The 13,740-nt window shown below is 35.3% G+C and overlaps 1 protein-coding gene across 1 annotated transcript in view; it reads right to left on the bottom strand.

Annotated features, from left to right (window-relative positions):
* The window catches only part of LOC111145830 (syntaxin 17), a 47,526-nt gene that overhangs the window by 17,318 nt on the left and 16,468 nt on the right, over window positions 1-13,740 (bottom strand). Inside the window, exon 3 of the mRNA XM_022501085.1 lies at window positions 432-657. Within this exon, the coding sequence (XP_022356793.1) occupies window positions 432-657 (226 nt within the window). The remainder of the gene's footprint in view (window positions 1-431; window positions 658-13,740) is intronic.

The raw sequence follows: 13,740 nt of genomic DNA, 5'->3' as shown, positions 1-13,740 counted from the left end.
ATTTATTTGACAGAGAGAGAGAGAGATCACAAGTAGGCAGAGAGGCAGGCAGAGAGAGAGGGGGAAGCAGGCTCCCTGCTGAGCAGAGAGCCCGATGCAGGGCTTGATCCCAGGACCCTGGGATCATGACCTGAGCCGAAGGCAGAGGCCTAACCCACTGAGCCACCCAGGTGCCCCAACTTTTATTTTTAATACATAGACAAATAGGTACTTGAAGCCTAGAAGTTCCACTCTATACAGCATAGCTTCAAAATTTTTATCCTACAAAACTTTTAGGGTATGCATACCGAGGCACACTCCAGGTCCAAGAATTCAACAAACTGAAAAAGAACATGATCTATGGAAACTTATGTATCTGCAGGAGCTATATAAGATAGTAAACTTTAATGAACTGCATTACTATGATCAAAGAATAAGACTTAGTACATTACCACCAACAGTCATGGATCTGGTCAAAGAAGGCTGTAATAAAGTTTCTTCATCATTAAACTGTTTCTTAAGTTCTTCTACAGATTCCAGATGGAGTTGAAGAAATTCTGCTGTTGCTGCTGATGCTTCTTCTTTAACAGGATCTATCATTCTCTTCAGAAGTACCAGGTCATCCTTTCGGACTTTCAAACAAAGTTTCTCCATTTCTCGGATATTAGAACGGAGTTGCTATAAAAGAAAAAAAAATCATTAAAGCCACCATCTGTTAATCTAAAATACCTTCATTTTCAGAGGTAACCTATGATAATGGTCATGAATGGAAATGATTTCAAGTATTCTCTACAACAGAAGGTATACATAACATTGCTCTATTTTTCATGTCTCTAGCCAAACAGAGCTTAAGAACTCATATCTTCATGCTTTGAATTTATTTAGCATTTTTTTCCTTCATTAAATGTGATTATTACAAAGGTAACGGATACTCTTCATAATAAATCAGATGCTGTAGACATATGAAGAAAAAATGATTTCCCCCTTCACCAATACAACTTCCTCTCTTAATCCAGTCCCTTCCACACATTTCCCACTGCTCATGAAAACATTAACACATATAGACTTTCCTTCTTTTTACAAAAAAATGGACTACATTGTAATAATCTCTAATTTGTTATTCCTCACCCCAATAATATAACAGTATCATCATGGATATTCTTCTTGATTTAAGAATGTACCAGGGGCGCCTGGGTGGCTCAGTGGGTTAAAGACTCTGCCTTCGGCTTGGGTCATGATCCCGGGGTCCTGGGATTGAGCCCCGCATCGGGCTCTCTGCTCAGCGGGGAACCTGCTTCTTCCTCTCTCTCTGCCTGCCTCTCTGCCTACTTGTGATCTCTGTCAAATAAAAAAATAAAATCTTTAAAAAAAAAAAAAAAAAAGAATGTACCATATTCCATGGTACAGATGTAAAATTATTTATTCAATGACTCCTGCAAATGATCAACATTCATGTTGTTTCCAAAACAGAAGTCCTTGAATATATCCTGATACACCATAATTGTATATATATATATTAGTATTATAGTATATGCTATATACTACATTTTGTAAAAATGATTCCCAAAAGTGAGAGTACTCAAAGGATCGTGTGCATTTTTTTTAAGATTTTATTTATTTATTTGACAGAGAGAAATCACAAGTAGGCAGAGAGGGAGGCAGAGAGAGAGGGGAGGAAGCAGGCTCCCTGCCAAGCAGAGAGCCCAATGCGGCACTCGACCTCAGGACCCTGAGATCATGACCTAATCCGAAGGCAGAGGCTTAACCCACTGAGCCACCCAGGCGCCCAGATTATGTGCATTCTTATTTCAATAGCTATTGTCAGTTTTTTCTAAGTAACAATTCATGCTACCACTGAAGTATGAGTGCCCATTTCCCCACATACTGCCAGTACATGTTATCTCACGGTTGCTTCAATTTGCATTTCAGAGTATAGCTGTCAGATTTATATCAAGTGATTTCTCACTCTTTTTAGAATCATCTACTGACATAATCATCAATTTTCCTCTAATATGCTGATGAGTTATGGGTAGGTTTCATAAAATATGCCCTCTTTACATTCCTGAGATAAACTCTTCCTGATAATACATATAATTTTTTGGATTCAATCAGTTAATAATTTATTTGGACTTTCAACACACGTCCGTCTATATGTGTGTGTACTTGTGTGTGCATACATGAATGGTGTGTGTCTATATTATCTTTACCAGATTTAAATTCACTTTAACAAGTTCAAGGTTGTGCTAGCTTCACAGAATGAACTGGGGAGCCTTCCATGTTTTCCAATGGACTATACTTTGAAAAACATAAAAACCAACTATTCTTTGACAATGAAATAGAACTTGCAAGAATGATATGAGTATGATACTTCCAAAAAATGATGATCTCTATAATATTTATCATAAAATTTAGAATATATTCTAAGGCACTGGGTAGCTAGGTTGGTTGAGAGTCTGCCTTTGGCTCAGGTCACAATCCCAGGGTCCTGGGATCAAGTCCCACATTGGGCTCCCTCCTCAGCAAGGAGTCCACTTCTCCTTCTCCCTCTGCCCCTCCCCCAGCTTGTACTCTCGCTCGCTCACTCACTCTCTCAAATAAGTAAAATCTTAAAAAAAGGAATATATTTTAATATTTCTCACATAATATTTTAATTCTTCTACCCTATCTCACTTTCACAGGTACTAATGCAAATTCTGTATGACAGGACAGAATGTATTAATTTCTTTTATTTCTCAAGTACCTATTCTGGGTGAGGTGTTACATCCTGTATTATTACATTTCACATTATTACATTACAGAAAAATCAGAACAAAGAAAACTTGTTAAGGATTTACTTAATTTTGCCTAGCAGCAAAGCTCAATTAAAACCCGGGTATTTTTTTTATTAAGTTTTCATTTTAATTCAGCACGGTATTATATTAGTTTCAGGTGTACAATACAGGGATTCAACAATTCCATACAACACCCAGTGCTCATCACAAGTGCCCTCCTTAATCCCCATCACCAATTTTACCCATCTCCTACCTTCCTCCTCTCTGGTAACTATCAGTTTGTTCTCTAGAGTTAACAGTCTGTTTCTTGGTTTCTCGTTTTTCCTTTGCTCATTTGTTTTGTTTCTTAAATTCCACATATCAGTGAGATCTTATGGTATTTGTCTTTCTCTGACTGATTTCACTTAGCATTATACTCTCTGGCTCCATCCCTGGTGTTGCACATGGCAAGATTTCATTTTTTTTAATGGCTGAATAATATTCTGGTGTGTGTGTGTGTGCATGACATCTTCTTTATCCATTCATCTATCCATGGGAACCTGGCCTGCTTCCATAATTTGGCTACTTTAAATAATACCACCATAAACATAGGGGTGCATGTATCTCTTTAAATTAGAGCTTTTGTATTTTGGGGGTAAATAACCAGTAATACAATTACTAGACTGTAGGGTAGTTCTATTTTTAACTTTCTGAGGAACCTCCTTACTGTTTTCCATAGTGGCTGCATCAATTTGCATTCCTACGAACAGTGCATAGAGGATTCCTTTTTCTCCATAAACTCACCAACATTTATTTCTTGTGTTTTGATTTTAGCCATTCTGACAAGTGTGAGATGATATCTCATTGTAGTTTTGATTTGCATTTCCCTGATGATGAGTGATGTTGAGTATCTTTTCATGTGTCTGTTGGCCATCTGGATGTCTTCTTTGAAGAAATGTCTATTCATGTCTTCTGCCCATTTTTAATTGGATTATCTGTTTTGGGGGTGTTGAGTTGTATTAGTTCTTTATATTTTGGATACTAATCCTTTATTGGATATGTCATTTGCAAATATCTTCTTGCATTCAGTAGGCTGCCTTTTAGTTTTGTTGACTGTTTCCTTTACTGTGCAGAAGGTTTTTATTTTGATGTAGTCCCAACAGTTTATTTCCCTTCCCTCAGGAGATCTATCTAGAAGAATGTTGCTATGATCAATGTCAGAAAAATTACTGCCTGTGCTGCTCTCTTCTAGGATTTTTATGAAAACCCAGGTATTCTCAAAAGTCCAGCTACCTTCCCATTAAACTATAACCATAATTCATATATACATGTGTTCATATATATGTTCAATAATATATATGTTCATATACATTCATTCATATATTCATATGTTTATATATATATATATATATATATATATATATATTTCCTTAATATAATCAAAAGACCCATTTTATTCTAGTAAAATCAAAAACAATTCTGGAAAGAAGAGTTTAGCTACAGCCTAGTGCATTTTGTAAGATGTTCTGGGTGAATAAAAAAGTTGTGCTTCTATCCTGCCATGACTCTATACTTCCTTTAATCATCTGTCACTCTTATGTGAACTAAAAAACCTAAGGATAACTGTAAACTAAAAATATGTGATATGCAAACATTAATATGGAAAAATCACAGAACATATAGGCCTATGTTATCATCCAGTCCAACCTTATGATTTTACAAGAGGGAAAATGGACTCCAGATGAACACAGTGGTAGAATTAAGTCTAGTGTCCAGTTTTCAAGTGCTGGAACAGTATTATTTCTAACATACCACAAACTCTTGGCTGTACAATTCCTTTCTGAACTATAGTTGTAAAACTTGGTTCAATAGCTGTCACATAGTACATAGAAATATTTTAGGCAGTATTATCTTGGAGAAGCATTTAAGTTTCTGCAGCTAATGAACATTTGCCTATGACATATTCTTCCTATTTTATACAATTTGCACATAAATTTATGTCCCCCATCAAACTATGGTGTCCAGAATTCTGTTACTAAGGGTGGAGAGGAAAATACTAAGAGAAAGAAAGAAAACACCCACTGAACTATAAAATCTGATACTATAGTATCAAAAGCACAAATAATGGCTATATTTTTATTAAAACTGTAAGTTGTCCATTGTACTATGTATTTACCTTTTTTGTCTTATTTTATCTTTACCTTATTTTATCCTCATTTTACAGAAGAGAAAATTAAAGCAAGACATTTTTTTTAAAAAGCCTAGAATTATACTTCTAGCAAAAAAGTACAGCCAGGAGTTAAATCCAGGCTACAGAGCATATGTTCTCAACAATTTTTCTATATAGCTATACTACCCAACAGAAATATAATGCAAACCACAAATGCAAGGCATATGCATAGTTTCAGATTTTTTTTTTTAATTTTATTTATTTATTTGACAGAAATCACAAGTAGGCAGAGAGGCAGGCAGAGAGAGAGGAGGAAGCAGACTCCCCGCTGAGCAGAGAGCCCGATGCGGGGCTCGATCCCAGGACCCTGGGATCATGACCCGAGCCGAAAGGCAGAGGCTTTAACCCACTGAGCCACCCAGGCGCCCCCACAGTTTCAGATTTTCTAATAGTCACGTTAAAAAGTAAAAAGGTGAAGCGAATTTTAATGTTTTATTTAACCCAATACATCCAAAATATCATTTAAACATGTAATTAACGTAAAATTATTAAATATTGTACATTCACAGCACATTTCAAACTAGTCACAATTTTTTAATGTGGGGCTTGAACTCATGACTCTGAGATCAAGACCCAGACATTTAACAGACTAAGCCACTCAGGTGCCCCAAACTAGCCACATTTTAAGTGTTCAACAATTACATGTGACTAAGAGGTACCATATTGGACAGCACAGCTATGGAATCTCTCCAAAATAAAAGAAACATATGTGAAAAACATAAAGTAGGTGTTTCTGCCTCAGGGTACAGCAAGGTAGATAATTCAAACTAACCCTCCCACCAATGATTAATTAAAAAGCCGACAATAAGACAAATCATAAAGAGACAAAATTCAAAGGCATCAAAAAGCAAACAAGATAGTAAGAAATTTGTAGGCCAAGAATTAGACAAAGGTGAAAATCCAGAGGTGAGTCATAAACTCAAGGCCACATTTGCTTGGAAGTATTTGCTTACCAGAGTGTCTGAAAGCCTCATAAATTTCTGGGTAAAATACTCAATGCTAGGGCCTGCTAAATATAACCACTATGGTGCTTTGAGCTGGGATCTGAAAGAGCTGTACCCCAAGAGCCCAAGTAATCCTGAAATAAATCAGCCTTCGCATGAACTACAGTTTGGCTTCCAGTCTTTGGGTAATGCATAAAAACTTTAATCCCCGAAACTGTATAAAGATAATTGTGGAAAATTAGTACCCCAGGAGCTTAGAGGGAGTAAATGAAATCCTCTCTAGAGGAAAATAACATTATCCCTATCCTCAAAAAAATCTCTCTAAGTAAGTTTTCAAATATAATGCCTGCCAAAGATAATCAAGCACAGGAGAGCATATACAAGATGAAGAACAGCAGAAACAACAGACAACAGAAACATCCAAAGGGATATTTGATATGCATAATAGCAAATGTAGCCTAAAAAACTGTGGTTATTTTATCAAAAGATATAAAAATCGGGCTTGGAAATTCAGCAAACACTGGAAACTATAAAAAGTAAAGTACAGATTTTTAAAAAGAATGAATATTCTATCATCTAAAAATAGAGATGGGATTGGGAAGGAGACAAACAATAAGAGACTCATAATCTCACAAACAAACTGAGGGTCGCTGGTGGGTGGGGGGCTAGGGAGAGGGTGGTTGGGTTGTGGACACTGAGGAGGGTATGTGTTATAATGAATGCTATAAAATGTGTAAGCCTGATGATTCACAGACTTGTACCCCTGGGGAAAATAATACATGTTAATAAAAATAATTTTTTAAAAAATAGAGTATACAGGGGCACCTGGGTGGCTCAGTCAGTTAAGCATCTGATCTTAGTTTAGGCTCAGGTCATGATCTCATGGGTTGATTGAGCCCTGCATTAGGCTCCACACTCAGTGGGGAGTCTGCTGGAAGATTCTCTCCCCCCACTCTTAGTCTTTCTCTCTCCAAATAAATAAATCTTAAAAAAAAAATAAATAAGTACACAAAAGAAAAAATTTAATTAGAGTTTAGCTACAGGGCCCCTGTGTCGCTCAATCAATTAAGCATCTGCCTTTAGCTCAGGTCACCATCCCTGGGCCCTTGGATCAACCCCATTTCAGGTTCTCTGCTCAGTGGGAAGCCTGCTTTTCCCTCTTCCTGCCATTCTCCTCCCCCTGCTGTGCACACACACGTTCTCCATGTCAAATAAATATTTAGCTGCACATTAGACCAACTCAAGACTTAGTAAACTGAAAATTAGATATGAAGAAACTATGTAAAAAAGAAACAAAGTTAAAAGATATAGGAGAGAGGTAAAAGACGTAGGATATAATTAAAAAAGAATATAATATACATATATTTAGAACCCTAGAAGAAAAGGATACAAAATAAATTTGAATAGATAATGACTAAGAAAAGACATCAATCCACAGATTCAAGAAGACTGGCAAATCCTGAGAAGAGTAAATAAAAACATACAGCCAAAAAGGGAAAAAAGAAAAGAGAGAGGAAAAGATCTCTCACAAGGAGCTCAAAAAGGAACTAGAGGCAATACAATTTCTTGTAAAAAGGCCTACCCATCTCAGGGGCACCCCTGCCAATGTTGTATATGCTACAGTTACCCTTCAAACTAGATATGTTTATTCTATGTTACATAACTTCTGGTTTCTTCATCCAACATGCCTACCCTAACTTTTTCTCTCTAATCACTCACATTCTGTGATCCAATATATAAATCCAACATTACATGTATGATTATAACTGTTATAAAGGATCTTATTTTGTGTACTATACGTTAAGAACAGCATACATTGCCATATAATGTAAAAAGAAAAATCCATATATAAGCAGTGTAACCAACTACCCAAAGGTCATACCAACAAAAACACCAATAAACCTTGAACAATGACAAAAAAAGCAGGGCCACACCCAGAAGACCATAATAAAGACCAGAAAAAGAACAGTAAGACTATAATACGACTTTTCCAAGCAACAATAAAGGTCAGAAGAGAACAGAATGATACAAAGTATGGAGAAAAAATTATTGTCACCCTAAATTTTAATACCCAGCAAAATATCTTTTGGTAGGTAAAATGAAGATAAACAAAACCTGAGGGAATTTGTCTCCAGCAAATACACAGTAAATCTAAAAGTGTCCTTCAGAAAGAATAATAATTAATCCCAGATATAAAGTGGAGATGCATAAAGAAATGAATAACATTAAAAAAAAGTAAAAAAAAAAAAAAGTATGGATAAATCTATATGACCAGTAACTATACTAAAACAATAATAGTAATATATTTTAAATATATGTGTATGATTAAAATACATAAAAATAGCATTAAAATTAACATTTACTTTGGGGGACACATATACAACAAAAATATTCCAAGGTACCTGTATAATCTGTCTTGTTTATGGATGGATGTATGTTGTAATTTCTAAGAGTATGTAATTCCAAAACTAACTGAGAACAGTTGGATCAATTAAAAAAAAAATACAAGAAAGTGAAAATGGATATGAAAAAGAATAAAGAATATGTGGAAGAAGTAGAAAGCAGGTAAAAGAGTGTAATATCTAAACTTAAATACATTGACAATCATATTAAACATAAATGGGATAAATATTCCAGTTGAAAGATAAAAACTTTTAGACTGGAAAAAATATAAAACTCAAGAAATACATCTAAAACATAAATATACGGGTGCCTGGGTGGCTCAGTCATTAAGCATCTGCCTTAGGCTTAGGTCACAATCACAGGGTCCTAGGACTGAGCCCCACATTGGGCTCCCTGCTCGGCGGGAAGCCTGCTTCTCCCTCTCCCTCTGCTGCTCCCCCTGCTTGTGTTCCCTCTCTCAGTGTGCCTCTCTCTGTCAAATAAATAAATAAAATCTTTAAAAAAAAATAAATAAAACATAAAGATAGTTAGAAGTAAAAGGATAAAATGATAAACCATGTAGAGCTGACCCATGAACAACATGGGTTTGAATATATAGATTCAATAAATTAGAATAAATTTGAAAAAGGTTCTTTGTTTTGGTGGAACTTGGCAAGCAGATTCCAAAACGTATTTGGAACTGCACATATAGGGCTGATACTAACTTTGAAGAAAATTAATAAAAACTTCCTCTATTAGATATTGACTAATTATAAAGCCATAGTAATTAAGATAGTGTGGTATTAGTGCAAGAATAGACAAATACACCAATGAGACAGATAGCTGAGAAACAACCCAAGCATATATGCACTGAATTTACAACAAAGGTGGCACTTCAGGGAACCATGATCTTTCCACAAAAGAGTACGTGGTCATTTGGGTATTCACATGGGGAAAAAAAAATTAAACTGGACACATTACTTCACACCATACACAATAATTAACCAGATGGATTATAGACCTAAATGTGAAAGGCAAAACAACAGAATATATTTATGATGTAAGGATAGGAAATACCTCTTAAATGTAGCACAAAAAGCACCAAGAAAAAACTGATAATCTTGACTATACTAAATTAAATGAACTTCTAGGGCACCTGGGTGGTTCAGTCGTTAAGCGCCTGCCTTCGGCTGAGGTCACGATCCCACCGTCCTGGGATCGAGCCCTGCATCCGGCTCCCTGCTCAGCGGGAAGCTTGCTTGTCCCTCTCCAACTCCCCCTGCTTGTGTTCCCTCTCTTGCTGTCTCTGTCAAAAAAATAAATAAAACCTTTAAAAAAAATCAAATGAACTTCTAGTCATCAAGGGATACATCAAAGTCAGTGAAAAGGTTAATCACTGAGTGAAAGAAGATAACTGTAACACATACACTGACAAAGGGGTCACAGACAGAATAAAGAACTCTTATAGATAAGAAAAAGTCAAAACCTGTAGAAATGTGGGCGAGAAGGTTCCCATTCAGCAGGGAGTCTGCTTCTCTCTCTCTCTCTCCCCACCCCTTCCTCTCTACCCCTCCTCCTGCTCATGCATGCTCTCTCTCAAATAAGTAAATCTATATTAAAAAAACAAACAAAACCAAACAAAACCAAAGAGTTACTCAATCTCACTAATAGTCTGGTAAAGGTAAATTAAACCAGAATTAGTTACCCACCAGAACACCTAAAATTGAAGTTTGACTTTACAAAATATTGGTGTGGATATGGAGACCACAGAAACTCACATTCATCCCTGGAAGGATTGTAAAATTAGTACAACTATTTTGGGAAATAGTTTGCCTAATGAACCAGCGATTCCTGTCCTAGGAATACATTTAAGAGAAAGGTATGTACACGTATACCAATGAATGCACATGTATACCAATAAAAATATACAAGAATGTTAATATCACCTGTAATAGAAACTGAAAACAAAATTAAAAAAAGCTAAAAATAACTCAAATGACCATCAATATATCATAGTAAATGTTTACCATATGCTATGGTAAACTCATACAATGGACCATATACTGGACCATACAGTACTGTTTTATGTCTCAACCCAGACATAAAAGACATATTATTTATTTCAATTTACATAACGTCAAAACCAGACTATATTAATCTATAGCTAATGACACATTTAGTGGTAAAACTATACTAAGAAAATAAACTATACTCAGAAATACTAAGAAGCAATTACCATATAAATCAAGACAGTGATTATTTTGGGGGAGAGAAAGGCAGTTGTTATAGGAAAGAGGTGATAGGGTTTACAGGATGGGGGCAATTTTCTATTTCTTGATCTGAGTAGTAGTTACATGAGTGTTCCCGGGATAATAATTTGTTTAGGTGTGTATTTATGCTATATGCATTTATAGCACATATGTTATATTTCACAGTAAAAAGTGTTAATTACATTTTTAGAAAAGAATATTATATCAACCTGTATGTTCAATTAAGCTAAGATAGAAACAAATACGAAAGCATTTGGGTAGGGGTAAAAATGAGTATCAATCTCATTGTGGAAGTATATTACCTACTACCTTGTTGGATAAAAGATATTAATTCATTCATTTAACTAAATTGTGAGGTTGTAGGGACAAGAGACTTATGCCTAATTTCTTTACCATTATGTCCTGAAGACTGTATTTGATCCCTGATACATGGTTTGATTCAATAAACATGGTTAATGAATGAATGCTTTCTTAATTATTTTCCATTTAAAGTGGCAAAGCAGTAGTCCAACAACAGAGATCACCAACTCTCAAGAATGCAACTAGGAAAAAAAAAAAAAAAAAAAAAAAGAATGCAACTAGATTTGTTCCCTAGGAATGCGTAATGTAAGTCACTAGGCATATGAAACATTTCATCTTTCATTAGCTGGAAGAAATAATGAAAGGAACCATGTTTTTGGAATTAATTCTGACTTATAAGCATAAAATAGTGAAGTAGAAATGAAACCCATGAAAAAAAGCAACCATGCCATCTTGGGGTTCTTAATAGTTAAAAAGGGAATAATAAAAACACTAATACATTAGGGAAGTGAATCACATTTTTCTGGAGAAAACAACTGTGTGATGCCACAGAAATTTTATTGTGATAGGAAGATCTTCTTTTGAAAGAGAAAGATAGTTTCTAAAAGGTGAAATTCTGAAACTATAAACAAAAAAATTAATCTGATAAGAAAAGAAAGGGCATCTGAAGAATCCAATGTGGTTGTGTATGGTATGCAAAGTTTAGAATTTTAAGAGATTTGTTTAAAAAAAAAAAAAGGAAGGCATGTGAACAAGGATGAATACAAAAGAGTGGTGAGAAACAAGGAGATTCGTGTAAGTAAAAGCCCAGAATGAGCGGAGGCTGAAGAAAAATGTTAAGAACAATAAAAAGAATGGAAAAAATACATGTAGAGCAAGAACAAGAAAGGAGGAATAGGTCTACTGCTTGGGGCAGATGGTATAATGTTAACAGATGATGCAGAGTAAGAACTACCAAACTCCTATACCGCTTTTAATTCTCTATTAAAGAGAAATATTCAAAACTCAAAGGGGCATAAGAAACATGCTCAAAGGAAACTTGAAATATCTTACTTTCATAATCTAGATAGGCTTCATGAAGAATATTAAGAAAACAGAAGATGTTAAATAGGCCAAGTTGGGTAAAGACAGGTAGCGTACAAGGGTAGAAGTTTTCTAAATACTGTATTTTTATCAATTTTAGGACACAGTATCTTTCCCACATTCTAACATCTTTTGGATGTTAGAATTGGAATTGCATCTTAAAATAGATGTTAAAAAAAAATGGGCCATTCTTAACTGGCAGCACTTTTCTTTCTTAGAGGTACATAAAACAAGGGTGTGTCCTACAATATATTTAATTTTAATTTCCTTCCTGAGGTTCTATAGTACCATGCCAATCAGAGTAGGGGGTCAAAACCCCTAAATCCTGATTAATCAGCTCATAAATATTTCAAGGCAAACTTAAAATTTAAATTCAACTGAAGCTCAGCAAAATAATCTAAAATTATTTATCTTCTAATAGCATTCATTTTTGGAATCTAGTCTATCTTCTCTTCCATTCCTTACCTGGCCCTGACTCTCTCTAATCTCTTCTTCTGTTCTCTAATTTCTGTTTACAATTCTCACATTTCCCTTCTCCCTCCTCATTCCCTCTCTTTTCTACTGTTTCTCCCTTTTAAATTCTCCTAAAAAATTTAAAAAATTAAAAATACATAGCTCTTTCCTACATTTCTTGTGGTAAAATTATGAAAGTCATGTTTTATTCCTATAAATTCCAAGGCTGATCTTATTTTCTTATTTTCATTGCCTATAGAACTGGGATAGACTCTGTGTAGACCACCATCTTTCCTTTTTTTTTTTTAAGATTTTATTTATTTGAGAGACCATTTGTATGCACAAGTGCAGGGAGGGGCAGAGGAAGAGGGAAGAAATCTCAAGCAGACTGCACTGAGCACTGAGCGCAGAGCCCAACTCCAAGCTAGATCTCATGACCCCAAGTTCATTACCTGAGCCAAAATAAAAAATCCAGATGGTTAACGGGCTGAGCCACCCAGGTACTCCAGGAGCAGTATCTTTCTAAATGTGGTCTGAAATCTACTATCTCAGAATCTCTAAGACGGGTCCCAGAAATCTGCGTTCTCAACAAGTTCTGTATCACCACTGCTACAGAGACTAGGCTGATCAAGTTTCTTCTATAACTGGGTAAATATTCTTCAGTAAATTATTATAGTAGTAACATTATAGTAGTAACAGGTTCCAACTTTTCCACTTACTTTCTTTCAAAATTTGATCTCCAAATCTATCTGAATGCTTATGTTTTCTTATCCCAGAGAAGAAAACTGTTAAACTTATTCCACTTGCAGTTTCAAAACATAACAATAGAAGACCTCTGCTTCTGCAGAGTCTGCAGAACAGAGTACTAAAGTACTGGAGAGGAGAGAGCTGCACAGAATGAGAACCCTCCAGATATGCAGAGGGATAACCTTCAAGTATTTAGCAGAGAACTAACTAGAACATGCATGTGAGAAAACTACCTGAGGCTGGAAGAAAAAAAATCATCCCAAAAGGTTACAAGGAACAATGCTTAGTACTCACTCAAATCTTTAAACAGTGTCTGTTCCCACCAGCTAAAAACTTTAAATTCCCAGGGCATTGGGTATAGAACTCAGAAAGGTTTTATTGCAATACTGGGGACTGTTTCAATCAAGGCTAATAAATCATAAAATTAAGACCTGAAAGAATCAAACTGCTTCCAAGTATCTTCACTGTATTCCAGAACGAAGCTCAAGAAGATTTATAGGAACATGAAAATACCTAGCACTCAAAAAAAAAAAAAAAAAAAAAAAAAAAACCACACCAAAAAAAACCCACCAAAAACTCAAAAAACAAACAAACAAAACTAG

This window comes from Enhydra lutris, unplaced genomic scaffold (genome assembly GCF_002288905.1).
Source record: "Enhydra lutris kenyoni isolate GAN:26980312 unplaced genomic scaffold, ASM228890v2 scaffoldscaffold13, whole genome shotgun sequence".
Taxonomy (NCBI): Eukaryota; Metazoa; Chordata; class Mammalia; order Carnivora; family Mustelidae; genus Enhydra; species Enhydra lutris.
Note: the sequence above shows the minus strand (reverse complement) of the source record. Positions and strands in the feature narration are given on the sequence as shown.